This window comes from Netta rufina (assembly GCF_964035555.1).
Source record: "Netta rufina genome assembly, chromosome: 24".
Classification (NCBI taxonomy): Eukaryota; Metazoa; Chordata; class Aves; order Anseriformes; family Anatidae; genus Netta; species Netta rufina.
The window spans coordinates 337732-351155 of NC_140148.1; the positions used below are offsets into that span (position 1 = coordinate 337732).

Sequence of the window (13424 nt, forward strand, 5' to 3'; positions counted from 1 at the left end):
AAACCAGGTCTGCCGTAGAACAGCAGAGCCTGAAGTTCCAGAACTGGTTAAAGCCCTTAAAAACATATCATATTTTCAGAAGTAAATGTAGGGATAGGTAGGTACACGGACAAATGGATGGATAAAAAGATGGGCAGGATGGTTACACCGACACAGATAATTTTTGGTTCCATTCCTCCAATTGCTAAGCTGGGCATGGTTTCTCTCCAACAAAAGACATTCTGTCTTCGTAACTTTATTTCATCGTCTCATTAGAATACTGATTTAATTACATTGCTTTTACCCACACTGGCCCTAGACACAAAGCCCGCGTGGCAAAATTAAAGCACATGGAGCGTAGTTTTTGTAGGAGCTTTTAGCCCAGAAAACTCCAAACACGTTCAAGCCATTTTCTAGGTAAAGTTTCGCAACGAAGAAATGAGCATCCTTTTGTACTTGGGGCGGTGGAGGGGAGAAGTAGTCAGACCTCCCTACCTCTTTTTCCATCTTTCTTTCTCTCAGATGGAGTTAGGGTCGGGAAAAGCCTTTTTAAGTTGGGTAAGGGGAAGTGCTGTTGAAATTGGCTAATCGAATAACTCGGGGGCCTTTTTAGCACTTAAAACAGTCGCAGATAATGCTAATTCTTCCCCCAGCCCCCCTCCCCTTCTCCTCCAGCTCCCCGCACCCCACTTCCCTCCTCTCTTTTAAAGTCTTTGAGGAAAGATTTTGACGCATTCGTGTTGTTATCAGATTGATGGGCAGGGTTTGATTGAAACCCCTTTGTTATGCAAATGTCAGGCCCTTGATGGATGAGCTCAGATATGTGACAAACTTCAGGAGCCCCTCGCTCATTGGGCTGGGGGCGAGCCACGTGGCCGCCTCCCCCTGCCCCCACCCCGGCCCCGCCGAAGGCTCCGGGGTTCGAGGACCAGCGATGCATGGAAGGAAGTTTTACAGCTTTGACATACTATCTAAAGGTTGTAGGGCAGGCGGAATCCCCCCAAAACAGGCTGACCCTCCTCCATCAGTGGCAGATGGACAATACTAGGATGAACTCCTTCTTAGAGTATGCAATTTGTAACCGCGGGACGGGCGCCTACCACCACTTAGAGCAAAGCTCCCCGTCCTTCCCCTCGTGCTCAGGTAGCCCCGCCACTGACACTTTTCACGGAGACGGCCGCTTCGGCGCGGGGGGGAGCGCGGCCGCGGCCGCCCAGCTGCCGCAGCAGGGTCCCGGCTTCGCCCCCGCCCCGGCCGGCCGCGCCGTGCCCTTCGCGGGCGCTGCCCCGGCCGCCGGGTACCCGGCCGCGACCTGCGGCGCCGGCTACGGGCCGCCCCCGCTCTACCTCGGCGCGCAGGAGCCCGATGCCGGGTACCTGCCGGCGGCCGGGTACGCGGCCAGCGCCGGGCCGCACCTCGGCTCGATCGCGGAGGGCTACGGCGGGGCGGCGGCCGGGCACTACCCGCAGCACCTTTACGGGCAGGAGCAGCCCGGCTTCTTGGCCGGCCTCTACGGCAGCCTGTCGCCCGCTCCGAGCGAGGACAAAGACCCCGCGTGCCCCTCCGAGCCGTGTCCCAGCGCCGGCACCACGCAGACCTTCGACTGGATGAAAGTGAAGAGGAACCCGCCCAAGACAGGTGAGGCTGGGGCGCGCAGAGCGGGCGGGGAGGTGCCCCCGGGGCCGGGGCAGGCGGGGGGCAGCGCCGCGCCCCGGGGAGGGCTTCTCTGCCTTCCCGGGGTCTCTGCCTTCCCCGGGTCTCGTACTCAAGGCACCGGGGCTCACCCTTTGGAGGAACACGGGCCCGATTTTTTAAGCACCAGTCCAGCGCTGCAGAAAAGCCAGCCAGAGATCTTGCAGACACACCTGATGGAGGGACCCTGAGCGCACCTTCCCGCAGGCCCAATGCAGTTCAAGCCCAGCTCGGAATAGGAAACGCTCCGGGTTTCCTGCTTCTTCCACAGACGTGGCTCCCATGTCCCCCATTGTTCAACTTCCTTCTCTAAAATATCCCTTAAATCGCAATCTTCCCTTCACCCCCACCACGATCAAGCGGGCCCTCCTGTCTCCTTCCACTCCTTCCCATGCACGTTAAGTTTCAGGGCAGTTTGTGGGAAACTGGGGTGACGGGGTGCCAGCGAAGGGAGCAGCACTGCAGTCTCTCCCCTCAGGTTATAACCCCGCGCCGGGAAGCCAGGGGACAGCTCGGGCTCCGTGAGCAAGCACGACGCTCCGGGGGGCGGGGGCCAAACGCCCAGGAGAGGGGTAGCAGGGCAGAGCCCGCTCGATCGGGCTTCCGCAGGGCCTCCAGCCCCGGCCAGGGACTGCTTTGGCTGCTCCTGCCCTGTTGGCTTTTGCTCGTTACAGCCAAAGTGTCGGAGTACGGGCTGCTGGGCCAGCCCAACACCATCCGCACCAACTTCACCACCAAGCAGCTGACGGAGCTGGAGAAGGAGTTTCACTTTAACAAGTACCTCACCCGGGCCCGGAGGGTGGAGATCGCCGCTACCCTTGAGCTCAACGAAACCCAGGTCAAGATCTGGTTCCAGAACAGGCGGATGAAGCAGAAGAAGAGGGAAAAGGAGGGTCTCGCCCCAGCTGCTGCCTCCAGGTCAGCGAAGGAAGCGAGTGAAGCCTCGGATCAGTCCAACTGCACCTCACCTGAGGCCTCCCCCAGCTCGGTGTCCTCCTGAGCCGCCCCGCAGGGGCAGGGAAGCCTGCCCGGGGCGGCTGCTCCCGCAGCCCGAGTAGACACACGCACGAACACGCACGTCCCGGCCGCACACACGCGCGGAGGCAAGGCCGTGCTTCCTTCCGAGCAGCTCCCTTGGCTCCAGCCGTCTCCATGCGTGTGATACTAATTCTCCACCTTGCCTTTCTCTCTTAATTTATAGACCCTCCGTAAAACGTTGGACTCCAAAGGAGCAGCCGTGTCCTCGTTTGTCCTTAGCAATAGGCGTTTGTCTCAGGGACGTTTCTCCCTCTCCCTTCTCCCTCCCCAATAGGAACTGCACTTTCAACTACAGAAACTTTAAAACGAATTTAGTTCTCTCCCGTTTTAAAAGTGTGCACAAGGACTTTTGTCTGCAGGAATACTACTTTTAATGCATTTTTCCTCCCAGAGAGATTGTAAAAAAAGTTTGGGGTGTTTTGTTTTGTTTCCCTTTTATTTACTCTGTGTATCTTGGAAAGAGATCTGATGGGCCCAAGACGCTAGAGGCCTGTGGGAAGACCCAAACAAACACAAAGCAAAAATGCAACTCCTTTGGTACCATTTTGCACTAGTGCTGCTTTACGTGGTTTTCTACGCGCTCCTGGTTATAGCTGGTACTAATCCTGGGAGAGGGAGGGCTGTTACTAATCCTGGGGGAGCGCTGTGTTATCAGCGTAAACGAGATGAGGCGAAGGCAGACCTCGGGGTACTTTGGACAAGGGTCACCGTGCTGCAAAGCGTGAGCGCACGGGAACACGGCTGCGGGGGAGCGCGGAGCTTGGCATCCCCGGACGCTGATGCACTGCCTACTATTTATTCGTCTCGAAAGCCTGAAGTCCTGGAGCGAAGCTGCACGGCTCCTTGCACCCCCACCCTCTTAGGCTTATCGGAGTCCGATAAAAACATTTTTTAACCATGGCTGATTGATTCCCTTTCCCAGCAGAAACTTTACAGTAGGACGAACTGAAAACAGTGGCGACTTTTGTTAGAGTTTGTTTTAAAGAGAAAAAGGTCATCGTGAAAAACAAGTGGTTTCTTAATCGGAACCTTCTGTTTTGCCTCCACTCCCTTCCCCATGCTTTGTATGTCGAAATGAAACTACCTCAGTCCAATAAAGTTTACTTTTTCCACACTCACGTCCTCTCGGCCCTAAGCGAAATGGAAATTTCTCCCGTCCAGGGAAGTGCGCGACACGGGGAGGGGAGCCCGGGCTCAGAGGGAGGAGGAGGAAGGAAAAGGTCTCCGTCCGCTGCTAGAGTTCCCAGGCAAAGTACCCGATCCTGCTTCCTGCGGGGCCGTTCCAACACCCCCCCACCCCTGCCTTGGCACCGGCAGCTGCAGGGTCGGGACCGGCTTTCGCCTCTGCAACGGGGGAGTTCAAAGCAAGTCTCCCAGACGGGACCGGGTAGAAACGTGGAGTTACTTTACAACGCGAAGTGCAAGGGGGCCTGATGAGAACAGCAAATCCTCCTCCTCAGTGTAAGCAACCCGGCAAGGAAGCAGTTCTGCACTACCGAAGCAGTGACATTAACTGGAACCAAGTTGGGGTCTGGGGGTGGGGGAAAGGCGAGTTTCCCAATTATACGGAACGGTTCTGTAAGGTGGGCCCAACACAAAAACGGAACGAAGCGTCGATTTAGTTTTATCTCCTCAGCTTCCGAAGGCGGCCCCTGGAAGGAGAGCGGGTGTCTTCCAGAGTGTGAGCAGCGCACAAGGCCAGGGCGCGGAGAGACCGGGACCCGCGGCCACGGCGGGGGCAGAGCCCTTCCGCTGCCGGGGGGGCCGCGGGCCCGGATATAGCTCTGACCTTTTTACCTCGAAACGCCTCTGGGATTTCTAAACAAGTAAACAGAGAGGCTGCCAGGAGAAACTATTGTTCTAGCTTCGTCCCATTTGCAAACCTTTTTGGTGGGGGCGTTCGCGGGGCCAGGAACCGCGAAGTACCTGCCCGGCCCCGCGGCTCCGACGGCGGGGAGCACCGCTCCTGCCCGGCACGGCAGCCCTGCCCCGTGCAACGTCCGCCGGGCTCGGGGGACGTCTCGAGCGTCCAGTTAGCTCGGGGACAACAAAAAGGCGTGCGTGTGTGCGGGGGAAGGTGAAAAGAGGAGTTTGTTACACTAGCTGTTTGCAAAACATCAGGAGAGGGGAACGCGAATAACAAAGAGCAGGCAGCCAGGCTGCGCAGCGCGCCGGGCATCAGCCAGCTGGGTTTAACCTGTTCGCTGGCCCAAGGCGATCGAAGGTTCTGCTGAATCTGCATGATCTAAACTGTCTCACGGGAACGGGGGGCTGCGCTTCAGACAGCTCGTGGGTTTCCATCGGGGAGGTTTTCGTCCCCTGTTGTCTCTGGACCCGGGAAGGGGCCGCGGCTCCTCTCGCCCCCCGACGAGCAGCGCTGCGCCGGGCCGGGCCGGGCGGGGCCAGCGCTCGGGGAAGAGCCGGGCAAAGAAAAAGGCCGGGACAAGCCGGGGGTTACTGAAGCGCTGCTGTGTCGGGCACAACAAAGGCTCCCGGCTCCCATTTGAAACTCAAAGGGAGTCTCCGGAAGAGCCCGCAAAGACGGTGCCGATGCGCCCTTACATATGTAACCCCCCGGGCGCCCCCCTCACCCCGTCCCCTCGCTGCCAGCCGGGCTCCTCTCACCGCGCTCACCTCCCGCAGCCACGGACCTCTCCCCGCTCTCTCCCTCCAGGTTTCTCACGCTCCCTTTTGTCTCAGGAGCCCTAAACGCGCCTCTGTGAAGCAGGAGCCGGCTGAACGGCCCCGCAGGACAACTGCGGCAGGGGGTCCCGCGGCCGGTACCGGACGCTCCCGCAGGGCAGCGAGGGCCACGCGTGTCGGCCCCACGCCCCGGGAGACGGGGAAGGTGCGGCCCGCACCTTCCCCCGCAGCCGTCGGCCCGGGCTGCACGGGCAGAGCTGCCTGCAGAACTCTGCCGGGTTCAGCCCTAGCACCACCACTGGATTATATGGCAAACACGAGGCCTGCACGCACTCCTTTATTTTATATAAATGATACACAACGACGGGGCTATTCCCTTGTCTCCACGTGCGTCTGTCCGTGATTCCCTAGCATTGCATTTTTTTATGGGCAGGAAAATTAGCCAAGACCCCTCTACGCTCACAGGCAAAGCCGCCTCCTAATGGAGATAAATGCCTTTAATATCCCAGAGGAAGGGGAAAATCCCGGTTAAAGAGAAGCAACCCTGTACATTTTTAATGGCGGTCGCTGTGCTGGAGCTGTTGTCCCCCTGCAGGAGGAGGGGATGGGGAAGAGACGCCCTCGGCACTCCCGGTGATTTGGCCTTGCACGGCAGACACTTCAGGGCCATCTGTTCCTTACCCCTTGGTGTGAAATGTTTCTCCTAAGGCATTTGTTCTCACAACGTGAGGCCCTTTTGATCTCAGAAAAGGACATTCTATTAAATAATAATAATAATACCTGAAGACTTCCTTACTTTCAACTCCACTTTGCTGGCTTTACACTTAAGGTGTGAAGCTTTCCCGGGGGTCTCTGTCCGGGGAACAAAACCTTCCCTCTGTGATTGTACTCTGGCTATTGCTGACCCCTGAAAGTCTTTGATGCCTTGAAGTGATGGGCAACAGGGGTCGAAGCCTTCCGGGTTTCTCCAAATTTGTTTCACACAACAAAATCAATAAGGAGCTATCCCCCTCCCCGGATCTCAGAAAATGAGAGCAGGGTGAGGAAAAGATGTTTTTGTCACACTGTGGGTGAGTCAGAACCAAAACACTGCTTGATACGTCTTCTGAGAGCAGCACCAAAGCAGCAAGTTGTCCACACACCTGCCAGCATGGTAACATGGCCAAGGGAGCCGCTACACCCTAGATCACGGAAACTGAGAGGGATTTTCATGTCTGATACGTTTTCTCACCATTTTTGACGCAAGCACATTTTTAGGTGTCACTAAAACCCGCGGAGAACTGGGAAGGAGACACACAGCCCTGGGAAGTGCTGGGTGAATGCAGCTGCCCTTGCTCCCTGCTGGGCAAGGGGCTTGCCCCCGGGCATGTCCCCTGCCACACAGCCCCAGCAGCACCACTGGGTTCAATCGTGGGAGCTGGGCATACGTCAGTTTATCTGGATTGTGTATGTTTACAGACAGTGTATGTCATTTGCCTCCATATCAAATATACAGCATGTTTATTTTTGAGGGTTCAGTCTGCATAGGTCATCTGGGCTTAAATTGGGGGACCTCTGATCTGTTGCTTCATGTCGGACCCCAGCTGTAAACCCTCCCACACGCTCTGCTCATTACACTAAAAGGGCCACTCCACGGTGCAGCCCCCTTTCTTCTTTCTTTTCCCCTCTGCCCCCCAGCTATTATTTTCCACCAACACAGATATTTCAGTGCCAATCAGCTTCAGGGCTGCATTACCCTCTTAGGCAGGTGAAATGAGGTCTGGGGCAAAGGGCTGGGGTGGAAGAAACAATTGCAGAAGTAAGTGTACAGAATGTTTCCTTGCTCTTCAGAGGGCTCACCTATCCTTTCAGTTTACACTGGTCTGACAGCTCCATTTCAATCCCAGCCTTCACATGGATTTGTTCAATATTTACTCAGGCTGATGGGTTTGCTCAGAACTTGCCTCTGTCAGCCTTGCTCTGTCGGGTTCCCTTCCCCTCGGGCCCAGGTTCACACAAAGTTCAGCCTGAAATGAATTCACCCAAAGATGGGCCCAGCTTGGCCTGAGGACCAGAGATGGGGTCAAGCTTGGGTCTCTGTGTCCCAGCCAGCCCTTGCGAAGGCAGTGCTCAGCACTCCCAGCCAGGAGGCTGCTTTGAAAAATTGTTTGGGGTTAAAAAAGAAAAAGCTCCAGGCCAGGGAGGACACACCAAGAAAGGCAGGAGCTGCTTTTCAGTGCAGAGAGCACAGGTCAGCCCTTCCAGGAGGGTGGATAGTTCACGGACATTAACTCTAACCAGGGGGCCTGTGTGACAGGGAAGGTACAATCCTGCAAATGCAGTACAACCATGAAAACTGCCACAGGGAGAAAGTTGCCTATATATGTGCATGTATACATATATACAAGTGTGTATGCACTCCCTATTTTATAAACATATACATTGCTTTCATTTAAGTACAAACCACATATATATGATATAAATCTATTATATATATATATGTGAGTAAACCTGGTGTCAAGGGATTCAATCTTAAAATGAAGAGCAAATCAAACTGATGCAAAATAGAAAAGAGCGTATCTGGAGAACAGCAACTGCAAGGCCCCAGAGACACGATTTGGGAAAGGCATGAAGCTGTTTGTGAATTCTCAGAAGGGTGCTTTGGGACCAAGCCTGGGAGAGGCACCTGGCACTTATGGGGCCAGGTTTGGTGAGGGGACACTCACTGCTCTGGGGCAGGGTGAGAGCCGGCGCTTCGCAGCACTGAGCCTGCCCTGGGATGCACCAGGTCGGGCCACTTTCAGAGGCAGGGAAATTGACCTGGGTTGCAAAAAGGGCTTATAGCAAAACCTGCATGAGTTCCCATTAAGAAGATAGAACAGCAAGGTAAATCCAAAGCATCTCCAAATGAAATACCATCTGGGTTGATATCCAGGGCAGCACCATGGTGGACCCTGTGAGGTGATGGAAGGAACACGAAGTGTCCGGGGACAGTCCCAGAGACTCAAGACATCTCAGGGACACGGCAGGATCCGAACCTGCCCCTGTCTGGGGCACTGGGTGTCTCTGGGCACCTGCCAGCTGCCTGAAGGATTGGCAAAAAGCCCCATGCGAGTCTCCAGAGGGTCAGACTGTGGGGAAGGAGCCCCTTCCATGGAGCTGAGAGGTCCCAGCAAGGGCAGCACTTGTCCTCAGAGACTACCTGTACATTGGGGCATTCACAGATGTGACTTAGGGTAAGAGAGACAGAAACCTTTCTGCCTCATCTCTTTTCCTGCCCCACACTCTGAACAGATGCTAGAGGCAGGAACCAAATTCTCCAACAGCACCAGCTTAGGCTTTGCTCATTATGAATATAATGATTACTTATAAATTCACCTGTATGGATGCTCCATGAGTCGACTTCTTCCCACGTCAGTTCTTAGACGGAGGCATTAAAAACTGAAAACTGGAAAGAGAAAGCACATGATAAATTCCTATCCAGCAGACAAGGACTTATGTTTGAGGATCTAAAGCCTAAAGCTCTGTGGAATATTTGCACCTTTGTAATACCTGGCTGAGTGTCTCTGATAAAAAGGGAGAATTTGAGGTCTGTATTGTGAATTTACAGCCCTTTAACACACAACTGCCAAATTGTCGTGTGTGAGGTGTCTCTTAAAATCAGACACGAGAAGGAGCCACTTCCTTCTTGTGTCCTTAAAGATAATCCGATGAGATTTAACGGATTTGTTAATGGCTATAAAATTCTGGAGGTTATCACAGTCTCTGCTGATTAAACAACCCGGCAAAGTGTCACAATACAAGTGTTTTAAGCTGCAGAAAAAAAGAAGGGGGGGGGGGTTGAAATCTCACACACTTCTCCTGGTCTTTCCCCCGCGAGTAGGTTCAGTGGAAATATTGCCTGTTGGAAATCTTACCTCAGTCTATCTTTATTTAATTTCTTCCTTCACTCATCAACTCTGCCTGAATCATTTTCTTTGCATTTTCTTCTTCCAGCCCAGCAGCGGGTGCTGGGAGATCCCAGTGGTTTTTGTCCACGTCTTCAATCTTTTTTCTTGAGACAGCAATACATGGAGCTACACGTGGGAAGACAGCAAGAAAACAGCGTTACCAGAAAGAAAACAATGTACCACTTATTTGAAATAGAGAAGCTGGCACTAAAAAAAAAAAAAAAAAAGAAAAAAAAAATGACATTAAAACAAGTTGTTTCTCGTCTAAAAACAAAGTCTCTCTAACTTTTGCTAAGAGTTCAAAAAGTCCAAGTTCTTGCCAAGCTAAAAGATCAAACCCACCACCAAAAAGCCTTTCCTAAACAATTTCCGTAATTTAAGAGAGAAGATTTTCCCTCAAACAACAAAGTGGCTTTTAACCTCGTTTATAATTATTAATACGTCTCAGAGAGAGGAAGGAAATAATAGTTATTATTTTTTAGTTACTACTACAAAATATTTATTTGTGTGAGTTACTCTGACCATGACACATCTGAAAATACTGGCATTGCTGTCATGAAAGGGAACAGTACCCGAAATCCGGTTCCCGATTTCAATCCCTTTTGCCGTAATTAGCGTGTTAATAGTCACCGATTTGCCGCGTGTTTCGCCACACCACAGAGCTCGGAAACGCCGAGCCTAACCCGTTTATTACGGAAAAGGATACGAGAAAAATGTTTTCTTAATGGCACTTTAATTGCATTTCCTACGTAAGGATTCGAGATGGTTCATACTTAAACGCCGGTTGACAGAGAGAAGAAAATACAGCTCCTTCCAGCAGCCGGAGACCTACGGACCTCGTACTTCAGAGGTACCGCTGAGTCTGCGTGACGGAGCACCCAGTCCCGCAAACCCGAGGGGTTTTTGCGCCACGCCGGAGCCCGGAGCCCGTCGGAGAGCGCCGGGGCCGCAGGGGCCGGGCCGCGGCGGTGGAAGGAGCGGGCGGCGGCTGCCCCCGGCCCCGGCCCCGGCCCCGCCGGTGCCCGCTTTGGCACCGCTTCGAAGGACGGACCATTTCCGAGCCGGACAGCCCCCGGTGAAGATGATGGGTTTGCTGCCTTCCCGAGTTTTGGTTCCCAGCCACTCTTCCCGTTAATGTGTTATCCTGTGCGAGCCGGATGGCACAAAAATCCCTATTGCCATGCAATAAACGTCGCCCTAAATTATTCTCCTATAAAAGATCAAACGTCCTGGCACCATTTGTCTCCCACAATTATTTTTTTTGGGGGTATTTCTAACGAAGAAGCTTATTAGACTCACTCCCTGCTTTCCCTTTTTCTCTCCGTGAAGGCTCTCTTTATAATTAATGGACTTGGCAAAGCTTTCCTGCAGTTTGTAGGAATATGCTAGCAAACGAAAGCATCTTGCTGATAGATGAGGAGCTGGGCTTTAAATCAGTCCCTACTGATACAAATTATTTTAATATGCCCCCCTTATGATTTGTTTCGATTTTATGAAGTAGTGAGCTATGTTGTAAGACTTGATTATGGAGGCTGGTTGCCTACAAAGTTATAAAGTCTTCTAGGGGAGCGTTTCTGAAAGGCTTGTTACAAATTCAGTGCATTCATAACTGTGTTGCCAAGGTTGTGCATATCAAGGAAAAGTAAATCTTTTTTTCCTTGACCCACACCCTGCCTCTCCTCCATGCTGAAGAGGAAAATGATAGTGCCATGGAAATCAGCAGACGCTCTCTGTGCATTTAGTATTGTTTCTGCTGCTCTATCAACAAACTAAACCAAATAAAACCCCCACAAATAACAAAATCTAAACACAGAATATTTTCTTCCCCCTTCCTCCCTCTTCTCCCTCTCCCTTTCCCCTCCCCCCCCCCCCGATAACAAGGCAGAATAAGGTAGGGAAGACTGAAATAAGGTTTGGTACTGTGCACACTATTTCCCAGGAGGGTGAGGCTCTTGCTCTGCTGGGTGCTGGGTGGCAGAGAGGCTTTCTGCTTCATGCAGCTCATAGATGAAGATACCATGGGCTGTCTGAATTGGCTTCTGCTGCCCCTTGCTGCACTCCAGCAGCAGGGATGGCTGGGAGGGAACTGGTAGTCCTCAGGTATGCTGGACCAAGCCCGTTCACCTGTTCCTGAGAACTTGGCAGTCTGGAGCCCACCGATCCCCAGCTTCCTGTGAGCACGCTGGTACTGGAAGTGAACGTGCAGCGAGTTTTGTCGGCAGAATGGGTTGTGGGAGCACTCCCTAGGGACAGTTTGAGTGAACTTCGTTTGAACAGCTGATGAAGGTAGTCTGAGGTCAGCTGGCAGATGCTGGAGCAGACAGAGCCTGAGAGCAGGACTGTTCAGCTTTCAGGCAATGCCAGACTCATACAGGTCACAGACACCCTTCTGCAGCTTTTCTGTAAGATGCAGAAGAGGGTACTTGTTAAGGACCTGCATTTCTGCAATGTCTTTGACCCACCGTGTAAGTTTTGTCCAGTCATACATGAAATACACCAAGAATAACATTTTAACTGTCCTGTGCTTTTCTGTCATCGTCAGCACTGGACATAAATCAATCGTGCTGTCTCGGCTCTGAAAGGTATGACTGGAACGTCATCTGGCTTCCTCAGCTGCCTCAGTGCCAAGGCCTCGGTACCCTGCTGTGCTGGACTGTATTCCAGGCGAAGCACAGTATATCAACTGCCTTCAGTGGCCATTGTTTCTCAGTGAGGAGAAACATTCATGGAAGCCCAAGATGAGGATGCTTGTCACTGAATTAATGCTTTAGATGCATGCAATGTATCTGTTCAGTGCCTGAGTGCCTTTTGGTCTCTGTCTCTGCAAGATCAGAGTACTTCAGGTCGCTATCAGAATCACTTAAACAGCTTAACAGGTTTTTTTTATTATTATTATTATATATATATTTTTTTCCTGAAGACCTGTGTAAAAGTTTACAACTCAGTTCATACAACTGGGCTTGTACCAGCTACTTGAACATACTAAGTTAATGCAGTGGTCAGAGGTCAACAGCATCAAGCTGAAACTGGTGACATTTCTGCCAGTAAATTCAGAGCTGTGCATCACCCTGCAGTTTCTCCCTTCTTGTTCAATAAATTGAGAGCTTGTGAAAGGTGCTGTTGGTGGGCCTGGGAGAATGAGTCCTTGAGTCTAATCATAGTTTGGGAGTGGCAGGTGAAATTTCATCCCGCCAAGGTTCCTTCCCTTCCTGATCTTGAGGCATGGGAATCCAGTGTCAGTAATTCACTTCATCTCCAGTTTGTGGTAGAGAGTATCAGTTCCAATGCGATTTGCTTGCTTATTTTTTTTTTTACTGCAAAAACACAGTTCTGCTTGGCCTTAGATCTGCTGAACTCATTTCATACACCATCAGAGAAAGTTTCTTTTCAGTAGCTACCAGTTCAGGCCAAAGTCAAGCAGCACCATGAGCTTTCTCTGCTCTCCTGCTCCCAGACAGACCAACATTGGTAGATTTCTACTTTTTAGCTAAATCTTCTTCTACAGTGTGGCCACATTACTGCATAAAGGGGGGTGGGGGCATTCCAACAACATTTGCTCACAAGCTTATTTAAAACATCTTATATACAGAGTCTTTTTGTCTGTCCAGTTCCTACAGGAAAGAACAGACAGAGATGGTTGCAAAACTCCTAATATTACTGCAGAAGGAGTTTAATAAAACATAACAGCACACATGCAAAGGCTCCCACTAAGATAAAAATTCTCCTTGATCTGCTGATAGGAAGGAATCTATGAGAGTGGCAGATCAAAGGGACAACAAAGGCCAAACCTTTAAATAACAAAAGCCGTACATGTCTTCTCATCTCCCTCAAAGTTGTCTCCTTCCTATGCGCTTTGGGCCAAAAAGTTTCCTATGGTAATTAATTTCCAGAAACTCAATGTTTCAAGTAGCACAATAACCAAGGAACTCAGGGGAAAGGAGGAGGGTTGTTTTTCATAACGTTTCTTGGAGACTCCACATCTTTCAATTTCTTATCAGTTTTGAAATACAAGGCATGAAGTCTTTAGCACCATTGGGACCAAAAGGTTATCAGCATGTAAATACCTGAGCTGGAAAGACATGTTTGAGAAAGAACAGATAACATTTTAAACATACTTATAGCCCACATCCTTTCCAATTTTTA

The 13424-nt window shown here is 51.7% G+C and overlaps 1 protein-coding gene across 1 annotated transcript; it reads left to right on the forward strand.

Annotated features, from left to right (window-relative positions):
* Positions 1-1013: 1013 nt before the first annotated feature.
* HOXB1 (homeobox B1) lies at positions 1014-2671 on the forward strand (the record flags this gene model as incomplete). Its single annotated transcript, XM_084300905.1, has 2 exons — positions 1014-1617; positions 2346-2671. The coding sequence occupies 2 exons, from the start codon at positions 1014-1016 to the stop codon at positions 2669-2671; spliced, it is 930 nt and encodes a 309-aa protein (XP_084157031.1).
* Positions 2672-13424: the final 10753 nt, after the last annotated feature.